Source organism: Balaenoptera musculus, chromosome 3 (genome assembly GCF_009873245.2).
Source record: "Balaenoptera musculus isolate JJ_BM4_2016_0621 chromosome 3, mBalMus1.pri.v3, whole genome shotgun sequence".
NCBI classification, from domain to species: domain Eukaryota; kingdom Metazoa; phylum Chordata; class Mammalia; order Artiodactyla; family Balaenopteridae; genus Balaenoptera; species Balaenoptera musculus.
The window spans coordinates 160,112,411-160,136,077 of NC_045787.1; the positions used below are offsets into that span (position 1 = coordinate 160,112,411).

At 50.4% G+C, this 23,667-nt stretch overlaps 1 protein-coding gene across 2 annotated transcripts; it reads right to left on the reverse strand.

Moving 5' to 3' along the window:
* Nucleotides 1–1,522: 1,522 nt before the first annotated feature.
* On the reverse strand, nt 1,523–23,285 carry TPM4 (tropomyosin 4). 2 transcript variants are annotated; one of them, XM_036845630.1, is made up of 9 exons: nt 22,986–23,285; nt 17,884–18,009; nt 13,421–13,554; nt 10,742–10,859; nt 10,104–10,174; nt 9,085–9,160; nt 7,233–7,295; nt 7,077–7,146; nt 1,523–2,958 (listed from the first exon to the last, which is right to left on the reverse strand). In XM_036845630.1, the coding sequence occupies exons 1-9, from the start codon at nt 23,097–23,099 to the stop codon at nt 2,876–2,878; spliced, it is 855 nt and encodes a 284-aa protein (XP_036701525.1). In that variant the 5' UTR covers nt 23,100–23,285; the 3' UTR covers nt 1,523–2,875. The 2 variants fall into 2 exon arrangements, with proteins under 2 accessions (XP_036701525.1, XP_036701526.1); XM_036845631.1 differs by lacking the exons at nt 17,884–18,009; nt 22,986–23,285 and adding an exon at nt 17,343–17,652 and having other exon boundaries at nt 1,597–2,958.
* Nucleotides 23,286–23,667: the final 382 nt, after the last annotated feature.

Sequence of the window (23,667 nt, forward strand, 5' to 3'; positions counted from 1 at the left end):
CTAATCCAGATTCCACCCTGCAGTGAGCTTAGTCTAAAACATTTATCCAATATCCATCCATGGTCTATTGGCAGGATATATTCCTCACAATCTGGTCCTAACCTCACCTTTTGTTCCACTCACCCTTCATGGGATTGGGAACTCCCCAAGAGCTGAGACATGTCAGTTTAACAAACGTTAAATACTTATAATAGGTGCTGAGGCACCAGGATGACTAAAACAGTATACTGAGATTAGATTACAGCCCAAGGGGGTGGGGAGGAGGGAGAGGAGGAACTTCAATCTAGCAGTGGTAGGGCACTTAGAGGAGGGCATTATACTTTATTCATCGACATTCCCTGCCTCTACCACCTAAACAAGCTCACAGTGTCAGCTAAATGTTGAATTAAAATGAAGGAAATGTTTTTAATTGTACTTGGTAACAAAAAAATTGTTTGCATACTGCCTTCGTGTCTTAAAGGCTTTCATTTCTTTTTGATTCCCTAATCCCCTTCCCCAAGATCAGATCTTAAGGCAGATCTCAAAGCAATTCAGGTAGTGAAACTGCAGTCACCTTTGACACTTTCTTCTTTAAGTTCCTGCCATCCAGTAAGCCAAGTCTAAAGATTACTTTCCTTCAGATCACTTCTTCTTCCAATCTGGCAAGCACTGTCCTGGAGGAACTGAAATCCCTTTCTAACTGATCTTCCTGCCTCTAGTCTGCCCCCAGTCTAGTCCTTCCTGGCAATGAATGCTAAGTGGATTTTCCTAATTTCTTTCTTTTATTTCTTTCTTTTAAAATTTATTTATTTTTGGCTGTGTTGGGTCTTCGTTTCTGTGCGAGGGCTTTCTCTAGTTGCAGCAAGCGGGGGCCACTCTTCATCGCGGTGCGTGGGCCTCTCACTGTCGCGGCCTCTCTTGTTGCGGAGCACAGGCTCCAGACGCGCAGGCTCAGTAGTTGTGGCTCACGGGCCCAGTTGCTCCGCGGCATGTGGGATCTTCCCAGACCTGGGCTCGAACCCGTGTCCCCTGCATTGGCAGGCAGATTCTCAACCACTGCGCCACCAGGGAAGCCCTCTTTTATTTATTGATTATTGATCAGTGGCTCTCCACTCCGGACCAAATTCAGTTCAGGCTCTCATCAATGTGGACCCCGCCTACCTTCCAGCTTTCCTACTTCTTTCCTTTATATATGTCACACAGAGAAAACCTTATCCAGGCAGGCCTTGTGCTTTCCTGACTCAAGTGATAGGGACCATCTTTCCTGCTCCTATCTTGTCTATTAAAATCTTTCACATTCTTTTAGTCTGGCTCAGGCAGGATTGGGAATAACAAAGGACAGGAGCTTTGAGTTACTAAGGCAAAGAGCTCTCACCTGTAATATAGAGATCATAATCCTTATATCAGGCAGTCATGGTAGACAGCAAATAAATAACATTTGCTGAGTTCTTGGTACAGTTATCTTTCCTTTCTATCCCATTTACATTTGTCAAACCATAATGCTGTGTATGTCCCCACACACTCTAAAATTCACACAAGTTGTAGTTTATGTAAAAATTTATTTGACCAAAATGTAGAAAAAGTGATACTATTACATATGATACAGTTGCAAGAATCTAAATGAAAAGTGTGGGTTTTATTCAGTTGCACAATTTGCTAGTGTATCTCCTGGGTAGTGTGATGCTTAATAAATAGGAGTGAGGGGCAGAGGATCTGGATAAGCTAGAAGCAGGGTGATTTTTAGTCAGAATTGTAAACTTGAGTTGGCTCCCACACTGCTGGGGAATGTGGAATGTTTCAGCTCTGAGATGTTAACTGAGAAAGCAGAAATATAACAAAGACAAAATGTGCAGCCCTGCCTACAAAATACTCCATATCCAGTTTAATCAGGAGTTTCTTGGTCTTTGATTAACTTTGTCCTGAAGAAGGAATTAAAATTCCGGATAAGTAAATCTCCAATTTGCCAGTCCCTGGAGTATAGAGGAGATGAAGTTGGGCCAATTACTTTTTCATCTTTACTTTGCTGTCAGAGAGGGCCATTCTGCCCAATATTTGTTTATAGAAAAACAGTCTTACTCAACTATTGATGCTAGCAGTGTTTTTGATACGGCTTCTCTGAACAGGACTGAATTCTACAACATTCATTCCTGCTGAGTGGATGGCCTCCTATCGGAGCAGATAAGCATGGGTCATTATTGGAATAAGACATCAGCTCCTCAGAGAACAACTTTAGAGTGAAAGAAGCATATAGAAGAGCATATCAAGGATCTATTCTGAAAACATTTGGGTAATTATTATGGCTCTTTTCCAAGCATTCTCATGCTGACTGCTCAGAGGATGTTTGTTCTGCACGGTGGAGTGTGGAAAAGAGCCAGGATGATTAGGTTAACCTCTCTGGTTTATGACTTCCCATAGTAATCCCACCCCCACCCCCCTGTTTTGCTCTGGATGGAAAATCCCCACCCATTTTAATGTGACGGTCCCTGGCCTCCTATAGTGTGACCGATGGTAGATATTCTTCAACCTTTTAAATTGACCCATGACTAGATATCGGAATCTGTGTTTTGAAAGTGTGAGGTTGTCTATTCTCCCAGGAGCCAAATGCCCTCAGTCTTAAGAGAGTATGCTCAATATGAAATACCCTGCCTACCTTAGGAATAAATGCAATTTAAGGATAAAAATAGAGCTGAAAAAGCTGGTGCCATTTGGGAAAAGGAAGGGATAGATTTAACTGGTGCTCAAAGCTTCTCTGATACAAAATATTTGGTCATGTGTTCATAATTTGCTTGACATTTCCAGCAAAGCGAAGAGGCAATAACAAAAGAAACTTCTTACAAGAGAAGAGAAAGACACGGAGCTCTGGAGTTTCTTTTGGAACAAGACTCTTCTGTTTTGGTTATATACAGTTTAGTTCGTTTAGTGTCTGATCCAGTGTCTGATGTAAGCCCACATTCTCTTCTTTGGCCTGGGCAAGCTTTTCTGGTGGGAATTAAGAATGAGGGAAAAATAAATTAATAAGCATCTTTGTTAAAGGTAAAAAAAAAAAAAAAGGTTTCTAAACTCCACATTGCCAGAGTGAAAGAGCAGAGAAAGTACTCTGCATTTTAATTATAGCAGAACACCAGGGACTAGTAGACACTAAATGCCAGGTTTGGGAGCCGGATAGGGTTGCAAAATAAAATACAGGTGCTCAGTTAAATTTGAATTTCAGGTAAACAACGAATAAATTTTTTAACACAAGTGTATCCCAAATGTTGCTTGAGATATACTTATGCTAAAAATTTATTCATTGCCTATCTGATATTCAAATTTAACTGGGTGTCCTATATTTTAATATGATAAATCTGGCAATCCTAGAGTCAGAACACCTGGATTTAAGTCCCAGTTGGGCCAATGAAGTAAGCCATTTAACCTTTCTAGGTCTCAGTTTCCCCATCTATCAAATGGGGATAATAATACCATTGTGTGGCATGGGGGTTATTATGAGGAACAAATGAGAAATGCTTCAGAACTTATGAAATGCTACACAGATTTTAGTCTAAGATACGGATGACTTAATACATTTTCTCCCTAGTGCTGGTTAATTAATCCTTGAGCTTATGGTAGGGAAAGATAATCCTGTAACCCATCTTTCCTTTGGAGCTTCTGGGAATGGCTGTTTAAATTCCAGGCATAATTGGGTTATTGTTTCTATGTGTCCATAGCAGTGTAGTCAAACTGCAGGTAAATGCAACATGATTGAAATTTAAGCCAGACTATAGGTACATTATTAAGTAATTGAGCTGATGAAACAAAACAAAACAAAACAAAAAACAACAAAACCCAAAAATCTAAGATGCCATCTAGGGCTGTGCATGACAGAGCATGAGAGAGAACTGGTTTGCAATGAGTGATGGCTGATAAGGACTAGGGCCAAGACTTATTAAAATACCAGAGGAAAGCAAAATGCCTCATAAAATGTGATATGATCAGCTTGGAAATTTTCAGAAAGAATAAAAATGACTGCGAAAGATGGCAGCCTTTCAACTAAAACTACTGAACCTTTCATTTGATGTGGCACTTTAAAAAAATCTAATCTAGTGACTGTGATCTGGGAGGATTCTCTCAGAGGACAGTTACTTGGGCCTGTCCAGTGTGGACTAACAGAAGTAACTGAGGGCCTACTATGTGTGAACCAATTTCTCCATTACCTCATTTAATCCTCAGCAACTGAGCTATCACTTTTGTTTTTGCAAAACAGCTAAGCAGCTTGTTCAGGGTTGCACAGCTAAAATGGTAGAGCTGGGATGTAAACCCAGGTTTCCCAACTCCAAATCCCGACCTCACTTCACACCTTGCCACTTGGATTCCCTGGCATCTACTTTGTCATTAGGTCTGAGACTAACTTTCCCCTATAGTGTTAATTGCCCTTGAGAATGTGACAGGCCCCCACGCTGTCAACAAGTAGAAGTAGATCTCCACAGCCCTAATCGCTAAATGAAGTTCCACCTAGGTGCTTAGTTATGCAGAATGACTGGATAGACAGGGCTGCAGTGATTTCAAAGGGTGGAGGCTACATATGTCTGGAAAAATCCCAGGAACAGATATGCAGAGAGAGCAAACAAAAAACACCTACCCCTACACAGTTTAATCTTTCCAGGGGCATATGTATAGCAATATGTGAGGGGAGTGGTTTATGCAGAAGTTCAGGGTGGACAGCAGTTAGGAACAGAGAAAGGTTGGAGGTGGAAGGGCATGGGTAGTTTAGGGAAGATGTATTTTGGAGGACTGAATCTAAAGAATTGTGACAGAGGTTCCCACCTAAATAAAAAATTACTGGATGAGGAATAACAAGCTATAGTGACCAAAAATTAATGATCTAACTGGAGCTTTTCATGCCATTTTCAGGTTCAGGGGGCAGCCTGGAAGACGGCTTGGACATCAAAATGTCAGTGTTTCTGGGACAATTTAAGGTGGTGGCAGCGGTGGGGTGCAGGGGAGAACCAGACAGACTATTTAAAATTTGGATTCTCTTGGGAAAACTGATGAGCTTTTGGTCGCCATAGGTGTGACCTTTTAGCACCCACACGCAAACTTTATGAGCTCTCACTAAACCAAGGTTCCTGGTTCTAGTTAACTCAAGTATGAGGGGAGATAGATGTTAGCATCTCAGGCAACTTCGTTTGGAACTCAGGAAAGAGTCACCTCACTTCCTTTGTTTGGCATTCCAGCAGCCTCCATTCCCTTGCCCTGTTAATGGGATGCCCTTTAATCCCTTGTATAGTTGTTTTCTAAGGGCAGGGTGTAGAGGTGAGCTTCACTGGTGAACTGCCTCCCAGGACTGGGAGCTGGAGAGGTGTTCCGTGAACAGTGAAGACATAGGGAACCCCAGGCACCACTCTCCGAGTACATCACAGAGAAAACATGAGAAAAGGAGGACTAAGGAGACCAAAATGCCATTGCCGCTATTTGAATCCACAGATGAAGCCCCATCCAAAGGTAGCCTCTTTTTAGCGATAAGCCTGCTGGTGTTTGCAAGTTCTGCTGACTCTGTTAAGCTGCTCAAGAGGTTGGCTGAGTCTCCATTCAACATAATTTCTATTTAAGGAAGAACTGCTATTGGCGTGCAGATACAGTTAGCTAATACATTTGAGAGCTCAGGCCAAGTTGGCATTTGTTTTTACATTGTCAGAAAAGAATCATGTGGGCATAATTTTCTTTTTGAAACGAGCTCTTCATTTGAACCACTCACTTTTGGTTGCAATCATGGTCAAGGGCCTCATAGCTACGGCTCAAAAGCGGCAAGTGGAGAAAATGAAAATGAGAGGGCATGAAGGTGAGGACCGCCTGTCTTTATTTCGGTCACACAGTCACAGACACAGCAGAAGAAGGCTTGAAAGTTCGAACCAGGAGGCAGGAAACTGGAGCTTCTAGCTTCTAGAAGCCCACAGGAGTATAGGCACCACAGTGAGAAGGCAGACTTCAGTATTGCTAGGACAGAGGGCAGCACCCCAGCCGCCTCTTAGAGAGAGGTCATGTCGTTGAGAGCATGGTCCAGCTCCTCGCTGATAGCTTTGTACTTGAGCTTCTGAGCATATAGCTCGTCTAGAGGGCGGAGGTCCCCAGGGAGAGAGTTCAGAAGAAGAGGTACGGGGTACAGAACGCGAGGGTTGGAATGGAGTGCCACACATGAGCAACGAGAGGAAGAAAAGAAAAGTGAGAAAACAAAGCATGAACTAGGAGAAAGTTGTGTCCTGTGTAACACAAAAGAGAAAACAAAAGATCTATGGAGTGATTTCTAAGTGGTGTGAAGTTCTGCAGGGGGTTAGCCATAATGAACCTTTAAAAAGAGTGGTGACTAGAAATGGCTAGAGCTTCTCCCCACCAGTCTCCCACCCCAGGTTATTTCTGACTTTCAATGATGTCATCCAGTCCAAAGGCTATACTTCGGAATGGGGCATTTTCCCTTATATGGAAACCTCACTTCCTAAATCAAACACTGGGACACATGGTCTGAGGAATGAGTTCTGTACCCTTTCTGGGTGGGACAGGCAGTTTGGGAGATTTCGTTTGAACCCCAAGATTCTGGAATTTCTGGGTTATTTCATGAAGAACATGGGACAATTTTTTTTAAAGATGGAACTCTTCAAGAAATTCTGGGATATGTGGGCACCAGACTCACAGACTGGAGTCTTAATTCAGGTCTCCACGGTCTCTGAATTTCCATTTTCTCATACTGTGATAAGCTTTGCACTCTCTGGGAGAGAGCTTCTGTAAAAATGCAAGGCATTTAAAAAATGCAAGGCGTGTCAGAAATGAGCAAATTAAAGGAAATTCTAAAGACTTGAAAAGAATCAGCCATATTTGTGTCTCTATACTCACATGTGGAGCTAATTAAGCAGAAATATTTTAGTTCTTGAAAAATGGCAACCCTAGTCTGAATTTGATTTGCACTGTTCCATTCCAGGGCTCCAGACTTCCACATGTGACATCACTCTGCACTTCGCTATCCTAAAGTGGACAAAGCCCAATCAGCCTTTCCAGATTCCCCCCAACTGTCTGGGGACGTGTCATGTAGAGGGAGGCAGAGCAAACATAATTATATGGTAATTTCATACCTTCCAGGTCATCAATTGTCTTTTCCAGTTTTGCAACTGTTCTCTCTGCAAATTCGGCACGGGTCTCAGCCTAGGGCAGAAGAAAGGAGTCACTATGACTGCTTTAAGACCAGCTGCAGGAGAAACCTGAACTAGTTGGGTGGAAATCACACGCACCTCTTTCAGTTTGTCAGACAGAAGTTTAATTTCTTCTTCATATTTATCCTCCTTTTCAGAATACTGTGGGAGAGACCAAAACACTGCTTTTAAAAAAGGAAGGGAAAAAAGCACAGAAGAATGAATGTTCCCTGTTCCTCGGAGAAAAGTGTGTGCTTGAAGCTATGAACCTGCCTAAGAAATGGAGACAGGCACCTTCCCAGGCAGAAGAAATGGGTGCAAAATTCAGAGAATCTGGGGGAGATCCCTCTGGGATGCTATTGATCTCAAGATCTGAGCTGATAACTCAGGATACACATGTGATGAAGATGGTGCAGATGACTGAATGGAAATAGGCTACTCAAGGCCCTCCACAGCAGCTGGCCTAACCTATGTTTCCAACCCCACTTCCCACCAGCTTCCCCAAGGTGCTGGCCACTTCCTAACCCTATTCTGAGTATTCTCTGGTCTCCAGCCCTTGACTACGACTGGGCCCCCCAGCATGGAATGTTCCATTCCTCATTACTATCTGTCAGAAGTTATGTTTGTCTTTCAGGGCTCGACTCAGATGAATAGTAGCGAACCTTCATTAACTGCCTGCTATGTTGCTAGATATCATCAATCCCAATTTACAGAAGAGTAAAGAGTAACAGAGAGGTTAGCTAATTTGTCTAGGGTCACATGGCTACGAAGTGACAAGCCATGACTGGAACCCTACTGGAATTTGAGCTCCTGGCCAGCATCCCGCTCTACGGTCTTTTCTAACGTCACCTCCTCGTGACACCTTTCCCAACTTTGCGAAGTCCCTCTGTTGAAGCCCCACAGCACTTTGTTACTTTATCAACCCCTCTACTCAGCTAGACTTTGAGATCTTCAAGAGCAGAAGCCGTACCATCACTGTAGCATCTCTCCCCGTGACCAGGGCAGCATCTGGCATACACTTGTGGTCTGCATTTATTCACCAACTATCCTAGTATGAGATATACGCCAGGCACAACGCTAGGACTAATGACACAGCTCTAAACAAGACATAGTCCCTGTCCTTAAAACCTACAATCTAGCAAGGAAGGCATGCAATTAATTATGATAAATGTGATCAACCATCATGATAGGAAAAGAAGTAGGTGGGGCTACACAGCTGAGAAACACCTAATCTAGATGAGCAATCAGGGAGGGCCTCTCATGCAGGGGCCTAAAGGATGAATAGGGGGTTGCCAAGCAGAGAGCAAAGGGAAGGCCACCCCGGGCTGAGTGGACAGCAGGTTCAAAGCATTGAAGGTGACCAACGTGGAATGTTTGTGAAACTGAAGTTCAATGCAACTGGACGGGAGTAGGAGGAGGGAGAATGGGGAAGAGATGAGGATGCAGAACTCAGCCGCAGGGGTTGGCGGGGGGTGGGAAGAAGGCCATGGAAGAGCGTGTACGTTGCTCCTAATGCTCTCTCCTTTAATGACCGCTTTGGGGACTGTTTCAACTAAAAAAGCCCAATTCCACCTCTGATTGCCGCTCGACCTTCTAGAAAGTATTTCTGGAGGAACCGAGGGATTCAGTTGAGAGTGAGGCTCTGTAGGCTCTGTATTTATGTGATGCTCAGATCTCCCTAAGAGGAGCCTGACCAGGTCCCAATCTCATTCCATCTCCACCTTCCGGGAGGTAGAGATAAAAGATGGTGCTAAGACCCCATCTTAAAAGGGGGAAATCTAGCCACTGGACACCTCTTTCTTTAGGGGAAAAACCTGGCTGCTGGGCACCAAAGCTACTGGTTAGCAAATACAGGTCAGATCCCTGATACGCTAGCACGCTCCTGCGTACGTTGGGGGAAGAAAAGAAGAAAGTCCGGCAAATCACCCTCCAACTCAAGCCAACCACCAACCTTTTCGGATGCAGCCTCTAGCGACTTCAGGTTGTTAGTGACATTCTTGAGTTCTTCTTCCAGGTCACCACATTTTCTGCCCAAAGACAAGGGATTTTTGTGTCTTATCTTACATCAGGCAATTCCTCTAAAAGAAGTTTTCAAAAGGAGGAATTGCACTTCCAGGGGCCCCCAGAAGGAATGCGGGGGGAAAAATGTTAATGGGTTTTTCTGAGACACAGCGCCGTGTGTTTATCAAAACACTATCATGCCAGGCAAAGGCGCGGCAGGCCGAGGAGTATTTGGAAGGTTTGTAAAGCACTCCTGGGCTCCTGCCAAGTCTGAGGCAACAGGGACTTGTGAAATCTATGATTGATGAGGCTGACTCCGGAAGGTGTTTAAGAATGAGATGGAGGCTGGGAGCAATCAGAGTTTACACCGGACACTCCAGGACGCAAGCTTGGAGCGGATTTTCGAAACCAGATCTCTCTCAGCACAGCAGGAATGCTCCGGGGAGCTGGATTCCTCGAGCTGGATTCCTCACCCAAGTCCGAGGGGGGAGGCTTTTTGGTTTTCTGGTGGGGAGCTTGTGGGGATTCTGGTCAAGCTTCTCACCTTTCCCCCCAGGAATGTGTCCCAGTCAAACAATGACATCAAGAACAAGGCATTTAAACACCAACATGGCACCCTGCCCTCAGTGTTCCCTTAAGAAGGCACAGCCTCCTGAAGGATCCTCTCTGGGAAAATGGGACTTCTGGGCTTCTCTGCTACTGCCTGTCTCACTCATCTTTCCCAATACCTTTGTGGGAAGAGTCAACACGTGGGCAGCACTGCCCAGGGCAGTAAGAACAAACAGTCGCCCGTCATTCTTTGTCAGCCATGGAGGCAAAGAGGAGGCACTGAGCAACGAGTCTCAGCTTCCCGTCCACTTGGCCAGAGGCCCTGGCCGGTATCCATTCCCAACACAACCGACTCCCTCCCAGCTCCACCCCCGCCCCGGAGCTGAGCTGGGCGCCACTCAGCCTTGCTCTGCCACTCACAGTTCAGACACCTCGGCACGCTCCTCCGCCCTCTCCAGCTCGCCCTCCAGGATGACCAGCTTACGAGCTACCTGCAGAGACAGGAAGGATCGACCACGACTGACCCCTAAGAGCCACGTCTAGTTCGATGCCCTCCCCCGTGCAGACAGCAAGGCCACGCCCAGACCATCTGCAACGTGGGGCTTTCTGCTGCTGCTCCGACCCAGACAGTCCCGGAGAAAACCTAAATTCTCTCCCTCAGGCCCTGGGAAGTGAAGGAAGAGATGGGACCATGAGGGCAGGCAGAAGGAGCAACTGAGCTTTCATGGTCTGAAGACCCACGACTGGGGACCACAATTCCCCATTTTAGCCTAACACCAAGCTGCAGGACAAAAAAGGGATCTGATCACTTGGTTTCCCCATTAAGTCTAAGTCCCCGCTTGTCTGAGTGTCACAGAATTTCCCAGGACTTTTGGCATCGTGGAAGATATGGTTTCCTAGCCAAGTGGCTGTCTTAGGAAAATAGATGTGGACACAGAAGGACAGCTGAGCTGACCAAGAACTTCCTTTAGGCGGCCCCAGGGTTCTCCCTATCACAGATCCGTTTCCTCCCCACTTCCTGCTGCTGCCATCTACCAGCCCCACTCACCCCCACTCACCTCCTCGTATTTGCGGTCAGCCTCCTCAGCAATGTGCTTGGCCTCTTTGAGCTGCATCTCCTGAATCTCCATCTTCTCCTCATCTTTCATTGCCCGGTTTTCTATCACCTTCATTCCTCTGCAAGGAGCAAACCTCGTCTTTACTTCCATACATTACCGCCTCATCACACACCTCCATGCATCTGCTCATCTAAACACTTCTCTGACATCTACCAAGAACCATACTCCAAACAGGAAATTGTAGAGCTGCTCACATTCACTTCATCTTTGCCAAATGCCAGGCACTAAGTGCCTCAAACTTCACAACCCCCGCCCCCAAAGTAGGTACATTATCCCCATTTCACAGAGGAAGAAACTGAGGCATAGAGAGGCTCAGTTAAGCGAGTAACTTGCTTAAGGTTACACAACCAGTAAGTGGCAGAGCTGGGATTCATACTCTGGTGATGTGGCTCCAGAGTCCATGCTCCCATCCTACAGAGTCTCTCACTGACTAGTAACATGGGGGACTTGTACGCCAGCAGTTACCACGATGTGATCGGAGGTCTGGGCCCAGCTTGGCTGTTGGAATGATGAATTCTGCTGCAGCAAAGGTGTGTGTGTGTGTGTGTGTGTGTGTGTGTGAGACGAGGCACTTTCCAGAAGAGAGTCCACAAATGAACAAGGAGGAGAAAGGTATTCTTCAGTGAGACAGAGCTGTACAAGAAAGCCCCAGAGGAATGAAAGAATATGGCAGGGAGGTCAGGGTGGCTGGACCATAGGCTGCTTGAGTGACACACTAAGAGTTTTATGCCAAGGGGACGTGGAACCACAGGAGGGTTTCAAAAGCAGGAGTGAGTGGAAACCAGAATGATGGATGGACTGCAGTGGGAAGACCAGGTAAGAGGCAGGTACCCACAAAGTGATGGGTGAGGAAGGCCTGAACTGAAGTGGATACTGAACTGAAGTCCACTTTGGAAAGGACAGCGTCCTGGGAACGGCTGGAAGTCTCCTACAACTTTTGACCATGAAATGGAGCTCACTCTAGCCTGCACTGCTTGGGGTGGACAAGGTAAGATCAGATACTTCCAAAGAAGAGGCCAGTGCAGGATAATGTATCGATGTGTGTCGTGCCTGCCCACAGCAGAGGACCATATACTTCTTTTTTTTTTTTGAATTTTTGAATCATTTAATTTTTTTATACAGCAGGTTCTTATTGGTTATCCACTTAATACATATTAGTGTATATATGTCAATCCCAATCTCCCAATTCATCACACCACCCCCACCCCCACCATATACTTCTAATAAATACTTTCATTCGGACTATCACTACCATTCTCAGCTGACTATCAAAACACTCTCCATGTCTGTACCAATCCTCAAGATCATCAAGCTTGGAAAACCCTCTGCAGTAGTGGAGAGATCACAGTGACTTGTCCAAGGCCACATAGTAAACGGCAGTGGAAGGACTTAAATCTAGATTCTCCATCTCCCAAGTATAAAATTCTTTCTACCTAAACAGCAGTCTCTAACAGGGGTGCCATCAAAGGCCTCTGGTAACGTGATACCAATAAGTGAGGGGGCCTTCCCAGGCTCTCTTGGTTTGCCTTGGGGAGGTCACAGAAGTGAGACATCTGGCCAGGCTGGTCTGACTGTGAACAAGGGTAGCAGCTAATCTAGGCCCCAGGCACAGCCATGAGCAACTTGTGACTGGATCCTTCACACTTCCTTGTGACTGCCCTGAGCTGCCACCCTCTCCCTCTATTAAGTGGCTGAAGCAGGGATCTGTGCCCTGGGTAGGGCTATTGCACTGCACGGGAAGAAATTTCCCACTTGGGCAACTCGAAAAGTCAATCTCCAAGATTCCCCAGTTGGTTCTGCATCTCCAGTGTATGGTCACAACAGTACAATCGGGAATGAACCCTTGGGAGGAGTATATACCAGAAAACTATGGTGGATGGGTCCGGTGAGAATTCTGTTGTGATGTGGCAGATACACGAGGACCAATGGGCCAGCCCACACCATGACCACACAAGGAACCCATTTACCACCACACAGAGACAGCTGCTTCTGTGAATTACACAATCTGCCCTCAGTCCTCCAGAGCCTGCGCCAAGGCGTGCCAGAGAACTTGCCCACTCCGGAGGACACAGTACCCTTCTGGAGGCAGCGTAGCTCTGTCAGTGGCAAATATATTAATGGGACTGGTTTGTGCATGTCCCTGACATACAGCTGTCCAGTAGCCCAAAGCCTGAAGCACTGCTAACGATCATCTATGTAGATGGCCCATTCCAAATTTTCATCCCCCGCCTTCTCACATCACCCTGGAAACTGATGTCTTGAGAACACTGATGACGAGATGCACAGGGACTTTCAGGGAGAATGTGAGAAGCAGCGCTCTGCAAACTGATTGCCAATGACAGTTGCAGTTGCAATCTTATATGTGCCCATTTTTTGCCTTCTTCTGCCTGTTGTTAGTTTTCCTTTGGAACCACCACATCAAATGCCTCTACATACAGCATGATGGTTTACAAGGCGTTGCACCTACGTACAAACCATACGCATTTGTACGTATGTGCACACGTGCATGTCCGTGTGATCTCATTTACTCTCACCCCAGCTCTGGGAGGTCCGCTCTACAACACGATCCCCGTTTCCCAGAAGCAAATGCTAATGCCACTGGGTTCAAAGCGTCCTTACCTCTCACTCTCATCTGCAGCCTTTTCTGCCTCCTCCAGCTTCTGCAGGGCGGTGGCCAGTCGTTCCTGAGCCCTGTCCAACTCCTCCTCAACGAGCTGGATGCGTCGATTGAGAGCTGCCACATCACCTTCAGCCTAGGGAGGTCAGAGGTGCAGCCAGGTTAAGAAGGAAACAGGTCAGCTAGCAGCAAGAGCCCTCCACTCACACAGTGCCCTTTCCCTCAGCTAACCCGCTTCCCCTGCCAAAGCCCACCCAGGAATCCAGGTGATAAGGAATTCACACTCTGTCTCATCTGGAGAATGTGAATTTTCCGCATGATCTTTCCCCCAAATGTCAGCAAACATCCACCACAATAGGACAGTCTGTCAAGTCAATACAGGAGAGAGAGATTAGTAAGTGGTACGTTCCAAGAGGACGGTGCTGGCCTCTCCATGGTATTTCTAGAGAGCAAGGCCACCAGTGACCGGCTCACCCTGTCATATAAGGTCTGCTCCCAGCCACCTGAATGGCAAGACAAATGCAAGAATCTGGACGCCTCAGTTACATGTTGGCCATACAGTTGGGAGGGAGGCTGGGGGCAGCCCAGTTGGAACGCCATCCTTAACCAAGCCTGGCTGAGAGATGCTGGGACAAAAAGATACAAGAAAGGAAAGGAAAGAAAACTTGGTTACAGGCATGGGAGAGATGTCAGAATGTTGTTAGTGGCTTTTCAAGGTGTTTTCACCTACAAGGAAGGTAATATGGTGGCGTGCATAAAAGCAAGAACTCCAGGATCGCAATGTGCTAGGTCAGAATCCCCGCTCTGCCAGTTTATAGCCATGTGGCATTGGGCAGGTCGTTTCACGGCTTGCTCTGAGTCTCCCTATCCCAGGGCTTGCTTGCCTCACTCCTCTGTGGGGACTGTAAAGGAAGGGTATGGCATTGCACCTGGCATTTGGGAAGTCCCACAAAGTGCAGCTCTTACTGCCATGGTTTCACCTCATTTAATCCCCACATATCTCACCCATTTTACAGCTGGGGAAACTGAGAGATCCAGTGAGGTGAAGTAGTTTGGTTCAGTGTCACAGGGCTGGTAGGAAACGGCTTCTTGAGCCCCGGTCCAGGGTTCTTCCCTTGCCGAACCTGTGCTCTGAGTCCTGGGGGGGCCTTCGAGGCCACACACTTAGGAATATTGAGAATTGGTAAAATGGAGCTCAACCGACGGGAGAAATATCAAGCTACCCTGGCTTCTTCATAACAAGATAAATAAAGAACCTCCGAATTGGGGAAGGCTGTAAACATCAGTGGAGTAATCGAATGAGGCCAGAGTTGCTGAAAAGCACAGAGTCAGGAAACTTTTCTTAGCTCCAGAGTCCTAGCAGCAGAGGCAGCAGAAGCTCCCACAGGTGTTTCTGATCGCAACTTCCTCTGAAACATCAGTTTGGGGAATCCATTAACACCACTGATGAACCATTTTAAGAAATGTCACCCACTCCTTCCAATGAGTGGGTGCTTTGTATTCTTTTTAAATTATATGAATCTTAACTCTTTCAGCAACTGGGGCAGGAATTGACTTCCCCCCCCACCCCACGTTTTTTTAGTACACTCACAAAATTGTGCAACCAACACCATTATCTAATTCCAAACGTTTTGTCACCCCAAAAAGAAACCTCATACCCATTAGTAGTCAAGGAACTGACGTTTTAGATCATGCAGAGGTGCTTGATTCATGAGTAGTCTTAAAAAAAAAAAAAAAGAGCACCTCTTTACGTGGGGGATTCTGAATCCTGACAACCAAGCTTTTGGCACATTTTCAACTATCTGGAATCGAAACAGTTCTGAGATACATTCATATATGTACATACATACATACATACATATGTATTTTTGAAAAACTGCTAGTCACTGCTAGTCATTTTTGGTTCCACCCCTTCCTGCAATCAAAGCTTCTACATGCTACAAAGGATTTCCCTTATAAGGTAAAAGAGGCTTGCTAGATACATGTGGCAAAGGAACAGGAAGATGTCGGTTAATCACACAAAAATCTAAACGAAACCAGCTGTCGGGAGGCAGACCCAGAAGTCTGCCACACGCCGGCTCTTGGCTTTCTCTACAAGAGACTGAAAAAGGTGGCCCCCCCCCCTTCCCCCCTGGGCTCAATTCCTTTTGCCCAGGAAACTTCTTAAGGCTTTTCCCCTTTTCTGATCAAGAGAAGCGTGCTTTGAAAAGTGAACTTTTTAAGAAGTTCGAAACTTTCCAAAAACATGTCTCCTCCCATACTGGACTGTCCCACTCCTAAGTCTTGGCTCACAGCTGAGGGCCATTTTTAAGCAGAAGTAATTGTCCTCCAGAGATGACTTGGGATGAGATCAGAGTGAGGGTTATGCCGGTTACGTGTGCGAAAGAGGCCAAACTGGCTACTGTTGGAGGCTTACACCAGGTTTCTGAGGCCTCTTCAAGCCAGACCAGCCCTTACAGGATTAAACGCTTTGACTCTGGCCAGCAGGGAGACAGTCTGGGGGCCTCTTCCCCAGACCTGTCAGTACACATGGCAGTTCCATCTGGTTGGGCTCTTTTTCCACTTTTGGGGTTCCCACCCTGAGTCCCAGCACTCCAGCTTTCAGGGACCCTGGGCTTCCACCCTCTCCCCCAACTTTCTTTCCTCTGAGTCTTTGCACAGTCTCTTGTCCCAGAAAACTCTTATTTATTCTGTAAGACTGCTCAACCTCCATTTTGAAGCCCACCCCACCGGTTGTCTGCTTCTGTCATGCTCCCATAGCAGAACGCAGACACACCCCGCCCGCAATGTTAATCAGCCTTATTTGTCTGACTCCCCTTGCCCCCCCACTAGGCTGTGAGCTCCTCTAGGGGTAGAACGAGGGGAGAAAAAAGTCCAGGAATAGAGCTCGAACTATGTGCCAGTTGCCATGTAGGGAGGTTTTACTCCTGAGACCCTCCCAACTATCCTTGGGGTCAGCATTATTGTCATCCCTACTTTATAGATGGAGACACGCTCCTAGCAGTTAAGTACACCAAGTGGTATGAGATGGGATTGGAATACAGATCTCTCTCCAGTCCCACTGGTGGCCACCACCTGTCCCGTCCCAAGGGGCAATCAGGGGACGGAGAGAGGGCGGTGAGGCCCCCTCCTCATTCAGCCCCATTATCCGCCTCAAGCCCCGCAACTTGCAGCGGCCGCACACGAAACGATCTGGGGTCGGGGGCCCAGTGCTAACATTCCAAGGGTCTTCTAGAGGAAGGCGGGTTCCGCGGCCCGCGTTCCCGCAGGGACCAGCTGGGGAGGGAAAGGCCGGCGGCTCGGGACTGAACTTCCGCTCCCTGTCTGGAGCAGACACGTCGCCGCCGCGCCCCTGGGAACAGCTGGGAAAGTTCGGCAGGAACCGGGAAACCTCGGAAGAGGCGAGAAAGTGCGACGCCAGCTCCACTCCCGGTTTCGGCCTGTCCAACCCCAGACAATGGAAGCTCAACGTTTTCACTCTCACTTCCCGCTCCTAGGTGGAGTAGCAGCTCTCCGCCCTCCCCCGCCCGGACCCCGGCGCCAGCGGCGAGTCGGAAGGCAGCAGGGTGCCCCCTACCCCCTCTCCCCACTCCAGGATCGCGTACACCACCCCCTCCGTCCCATCCCCCCATTTCCCGCTCGGCCGGCCCCGCCCGACCCGGATGCGGCGCCCCCTCCCCCGTCCCAGGCAAGGGAAGGAGGATGGCGATGGAGGAATGGGTCTCAGCAGAGGGTCCCAGGTTGCGGGTCCGCGATCGGGAGCGGCGGGGCCCGAGGGTGCAAAGGTGGGATAATGGGGGCGATAATGGGGGGGCGACAGCGGCGGGCGGGCAGGGAGCGCGGGAAGCGGGCGGCGCCGGGATAAGGGAAGAAAGGAGGGCGCGCCGCGGCCGGGGGTGCAGGAGCCGGCGCGCAGGCTCTCACTTTCTCTCGCCGCTCACGCTCGCCGTCCAGCTCCCGCTGCAGGCCCTGCGCGCGGTCCTCCGCCTCATCCGCCTGCTGCTGCAGGGCCTGGATCTTGCGTTTCACCGCCTCCAGGGAGTTGAGGCCAGCCATGGCGCGGAGGCGCACGCAGCGGGCAGCGGGCGGCGGGCAGCGGCGGGCGCTCGTCTCGGCTCGGCTCTGGCGAGAGCTGCAGCAGCCGCACCCCGGCCCTAGAGCCTTTGCCTGCGCCAGGGCCGCCCCCGCCTCTCCCCGCCCCCGGCCCGGCCGCTGTCGGGGCGATGAGGTCACCCGGCCGGGCAGCCGACGTCAGCACCGCTGGGGGAGGGCCTGACGTCGGCACCGCTGGCCGCAGCTGCTGGAAAGTGCCCCCTTTCGGGACTTATTTGGAGAAAGCGCTGGGAGGCACCGCCTTCTCCTCTTCCTCTTCCTCCTCCTCCTCTTCCTCCAGCGCTTCCCGCCCGCCCGGCCCCGGGGCTCCTGTCCGGCCCTGCCGCGGGCGCCCCCATTACTGGGCACGTACGTCGGAGGCTTTCTTCTCCGTCAGCTCCAGCTTCTCCTGCGCGTCCTTCAGGTCCTCGGAGTATTTGTCCAGCTCATCCTCCGTCCCCTTCAGCTTCTTCTGGAGCTGCGTCAGCTCCTCCTCTACCTGGGGACAGATAGGGGGACGCATCAGCCTGGGGGCCACGTCCCTGCGGCGCAGGGGCGTCCCCCGCATTCATAGGAGTCCACGTTTCCTCATCTGTAAAACAGGGATAACAATGTCACGCATCACTCAATAAACGCACCACTCATACCTGTTAATATGACTTTCACATCCTTTCCTTATCCTGGGACCAGCTGTGCTTATCTTTTTTGGAGTCCCCCAATACTCTTGCAGAATGGATCACAGCTTTTGGGAAACAAGTCCCGACACGTCTCCTACAAACACGCGTTCAATTTTGCAGGGGAGTCTCATACTCTGGGCCTGGACCATCCCCCTGCCCTCAGCCTTCCCAACACTGGCAGCCAGAGGAGCTTCCTAAGTATGTTTACCCTCCCTCTGTCTAGAACCTGCCATGGTTCCCTATTGCCCAAGAGAGTGGTTCTCACAAAATACCCTGAAGGGTTGACAGGCTCAATCCCCGCCCCCGCCCCCCACTCCTGGACTTTGGGGGCTTACTAGAAGAGAGCTACTCCTTAAAGATCACTTTCTTGGAAGGCTCAGGTTAAATCCTTTAAATTCTTGCAATCTGGCTTGTGTTTGTTTTAATAAAAGTGTCCCCTGCATTCCCCACGTTTTCAGTCCTCTTTTGTTTATCCCAAGAGTCTTGCCACCCTCCTGGCACCCCCAGTTTGAGAAGGTCGGGTCTATGGGGTAAAAACCACAGACCCCTTCACCTCTCCATCACCCCCCACCACACCAGTCAAGGGTCAGCTCAGAAAACTTTCTCTGTCACCCTCCCTCCCTCCCTCTGTGCGCCTCCCTCCCCTGCAGTAACTCTGGGCTGGGGCGGTCAGTCCAGATCAGGCTTTGATCTGACTTTATGTCTCAGGTGGTTTGACCCCTGGTCCTGTTCACGCTCCCAAGGTGGGCAGGCAGGCCCCATGGGCCCTGCATCTTCCTCACAGCAGGAAGCCCAGAGAGGTGGAGTGACTTTCCATGGATCACACAGAACAGGATTGGAACCCACATCTGAACAGGCCCTCATAACAGGCCTGCTTTTCTGCATCCCTCCCTGACTTGCTCATGTTCACTCCTGAGACAATGTGCAAAATGTGCCAGGTTCTGTGTGTGTGTGTGTGCGTGCGTGTGTGCAAATTCTTAAGAGGGCTGCTATCCCAACCTCCCACTCAGCCTCCCATTTCCAGGGCTACTGAGTGTCCTACCGCTGAGCTGGGGAATGGAAAAGAGGGTGGGGGATCAGCGGAGGAGGAGGGTGGCTGCAGCTCCGGCCCAAGACAGGGTCCACCAACCCTGACTTGACCTCTAGGCAAGGAGCCCGAGAGCCTGACTCCAAATCCCAGCTGTATGACCCCATCCCCTTTTCTGGCCTCAGTCTCCTCATCTGCAAAATGGAAGCCTTGACGTGGTGGTCTCTGAGTGCCCTGGCAGCTGCTTTTGAACTTCCACTTTCACTGAGAAAATGAGCCAGTTTCCTTAAAGACAGGTCAGCCTGACCCAGCGTCCACCTGACTTCCTTCCAGATCTGTGTGGTACGGCATTTCCTAGGTGCCAACTGTGTGCCAGGCACAATGCTCTTTTAACTTGAAAAAGTGAGGGCAGGTTCTGCAGCATTGGGCTCATTTGGGTGTCGAGATTGTTTCTGACGACTTTTTCTGGCAATGTTTGGACAACAAGGAGTAGGGACCGTAATAAGGTGGGCAGAGGCCTATGAAGCAGTTAGAATGTGCCAGGCACATTACAAGTACCGTCCCACTGAAGCCTCGTGTCACAGAAGGGTAAACTGAATCCCTAAACAAGAAAGGGACCTGCCCAACGCCATACGGGTAGGGCATTGGAACCCTTGTCAGACTGATTCCAAAACTGATTTGCTTGACTGGTAGGCTATACTGTGCCCACTGCCCATCACGCCCTCCTCCCACTGAGCCTCCACACCCAGCCCCCTCCCCTGGGTGGCCTGCACTGCTGCCCTGGGCCCCCAGTCCCTGTCCCACCCTCTCGCCCAACCCTGACCCCTGAGGCAGGGGGTGTCCCTCCATGTTTGGCTCTGTCTCCCTCAGCCTGGGGCTCCTTGCGAGACAGGCCTGGGGCTGAGGTCACTCTGGGCTCCAGCATCACCCAGTATGGGACTGGGCCTGATGTTCACCACAGAACCCCGGGGGAAGTTTGCAGAATGAATCAATGACACAACTGCAAACCCCTCAGTGGTTGGAGCTGGGTCTGAAAAATAAATAAAATTGACACAGATCGGGCTCCTTTCTCTCTGTCCGAATTCCACACACAAAGTGTGTACGGGTGCGTGGTGCCTTGCCGGGGGGCTGAGCCTTGCACTGACCCTGCAAGGCCTCCCTCAAGTCGCTTCCTTCTTGGGGCCTCAGTTTCCCTGCCTGTAAAACTTTGGCCAGGAGGGTCATGGGCTGCGTACCGTAGTCCCTGGAAATGGGGCTTTTGGGCAGGGCTGAGGCAGGATGTGGGGTCAAAGGCCAGTTGGGGCGGATGTCACTGCCCTGGGAGGGGAGCGGGCAGGAAGTGGGCAGGCTGGGCCTCCTGGTCCCATTCCCATACTGGAGAGAGAGGGCTTGGAATTGGGACTTTGCTGCAGGTTCCCTGAGGGTCAGGCTGGCCTAAGACCCATGCTCTCTGGCCTCCTGAAGCACAAGGCAGTCCAGATAAGTTGAGTCTTTCACGACCTCCTGCCTTTGTCCCAGGCAGAACTGGCAATCTGCTCTATGGGGCTCAGGCTTCTGCTTTGGACCTCTGGAATCTTGGGTGCGCTGCCATCAGAAGGCATTGTTTGCCCCCATTTCTCAGATAAGAGCACTGAGGGCTCAGAGAGGGGCAGCAATGTGCCCTGAGTTACAGAGCTAGAAGATGATCTGGCCTGGATTTGAGCACAAGTCCACCCCAGTGGGCAGCTTTGTGGAAAAAAAGAAGAACAGAATGAAAATCCAGCTGGAGACCAGAGAACCTGTCCCTGCCTCCTTGGCCATGCAGCTGGCTGGACGCTTTGAGGAGCCTTCCCTTTTGAACTTGTGTGCGCCTTGGTAGAGTGTGCTTTATCAGTCACTCACACCTTAGTGCAAATTAGAGCCATAAAATTGCTTTTTTCTGAATTCCTAGCTAAGCCCCTCTTGGTAAGGGCTAAATGAGGGATGGAAGCTGGCAGCTCAGGGCCAGCCCAGGATGGGTGTTTGTGTTTGCCAGGGAGGGAGGAGGAGAGTTTGTGGCAGGGAGAACTGGGGTGGGGCTGTCCTGTGCGGATGTGTCACAGGCGCCTAGGGCAGCCCCGGGACACTGGGGGATGGGGAGGCCCAAAGGGGAGGTAGGGCAGGGCAGGAAAGAATCCTGAGTTTATTGAGTGCTTACACTGTGCCGGGTACCAGGCCAAGGGCTCCACCTGCCTAGTCACCCCTCGTCCTCCCATGGTGGTGAGGGAGGCACCACTTTCACTTCCCCATTTCACACATGTAGCCACCGAGGCACAGAGAGGTGAAGGTGTTTGCTCCAGGGTGCCCAGTGACTAAGCTATGAACAAGGCCAGCCTGAGCTCAGAGCCTGCACTGTTACCTGCTGAGCTGGCCTGACGACGGGGATGGGCAGGGCTGGGCACTTGGTGGCACCGTCCTAAGCGCCTCCTGGGGCTTATTCGAGACCCTGATGCTCCTGAGGGCTTGGCACTTGACCTCAAGGGTTCAGATGAGCCGTGTGGGGCAGGGCACTGTGGGAGGGCTCAGGACCCCCTTCCCTCCTCTCACTGGCGGCTCTGGCCACCCAGACACAGACAACTGACTTCTGCTCTGTCCCAAGCCACGGCCTTGGGACTGCCCAGCCCAGGACACTTCCATTAGCTCTCTGATGTGTCCCGGTTGCCCGAGCCTCCTGGGAACCCTGTCCCCAAAGCTCTGGGTCCGGGGCCTCTGCCTTCCACAGGTACCCCCGCCTTCCCCTGCCAGGCTCACAGCAAGGGCTCCCCAGATACATAGAGACACATTGAGATTGTCAGGTTCACCCTCAAATCTCTACCCACCCCAGCCCCCAGCCCCTCACTCAGCTGCCCCTGCAGTCGGTCACAGCCGGCCCCGCCATGCACCCACACTTGGCCACTCTCCTCGGGCTGTCACGCACAGTCACACCTGAGTGTGCCCTGACACGGGCACTGGGTCACCCACACTCACACAGATACCCCAACAGGCACACACATACCCTGACACACGCGCACACATGCCAGCCCAAACACACAGTCACCTTAACACACACACACACACACACACTCACCCTGACACCCGCACATTCCATTAATGTCATGTCAGCTTTTGCGCAAGCACACACACAGCTAGCCTCTCCCCCATACACCCAAACCCATGCTGATACCACCATCAACACACGCAGACTCACAAACATAGCCACACTCTTCCACACCCACTTTCCAACAATCGCGCGTGCAGGCTTCCCTCTGCACACACATTCTTAGTCACCTTCACCCCTCCAGAGAGCTGAAACACACACGCAACACATGTGGACGCACAAATGCTCAGACACACACAAATACCTTTCACACACACAGCATCCCCAAACCACCCCCTCTAGGATACCCCCCAACACTGATACCTTCACCCCAACACACATCCGCACACCCTCACATGTGCACACACAGAACCAGCCCACACAAACACCCCTCTCTTTCTCACACGCCTTCTTAGTCTCTCTCTCTCTCTCTCATTCGCTTTGCTCCCACTGGCTTTGCTGGGAGTGGGTCCAGTTGGCCCCCTCTCTCCCAGCCCAGGGACCCCTCCAGGGAAGACGGAGCATCACTCTTTCTCAGCCAGATCATCACCCCCTGTCTCTCCCCCAACCTCTGAGTACCAAGATTTCCCAGACCCCCACCGTCGGCCCCAGAATCTCGCCAGCTCAGAGAGGGTGCTGGGCTGCCCGGCGCAGCCCAGCAGAGGCACGTCCGTCACCTGCTTGCACTTCTCCTCAGCAGCTTTCTTATCCGACTCCGCCTGCTCGGCCCGGTCGACGGCATTCTCCTTGTCCAGCTTCAGCATCTGCATCTTCTTCTTGATGGCCTCCATGGCTGGGCAGTGGGGGGCGTAGGCGCAGGAAGGGCTGCGGCTAGGGCTTTGGCTGCGGGATCGAGTGAGCGGCGAGGGCGGTGGAGAGGGTCTTATAGGCTCCCCGGGGTGCGCCGCCCTGCTGCGGGGCGAGTCTTGGAGGAGGCCCAAGCTCAGGCCGGCTGGGCCAGCCGCCACTTGCTTGCTTGCTCAGGAGGACTTGGCCAGCTCACCGGCCTCCCCACAGCCCTCGCCTTATTTGGGTCTAGGATTTTCTCAAAGGAAAAAAAAAAAAAAAAAAGGCCCGACCCGTTTCTGTTTTTAACCTGGTGACACAGGTCCCGCGTGGGCGAGCGGGCACAGCGCCGGCCCAGGAGGATGAGGGCGGCCTGCCGGCTGGTCTGTTTCCCCATCTGTGGTTGGGTGGGCTGAAGAGGGCTTGTGGGTGGGTGCAGAGTAGGGGTGTGGTGGGGTGAGGGGGCTTCTGTCCTCCCTTCTTCTCCGCTCTGGGTCCCTCCAGGTACTGGGGGGTCAGGACCCCATCCCATCTGCTACCACCCCTGGGGGACTCCCTGGATTACTCCCACCT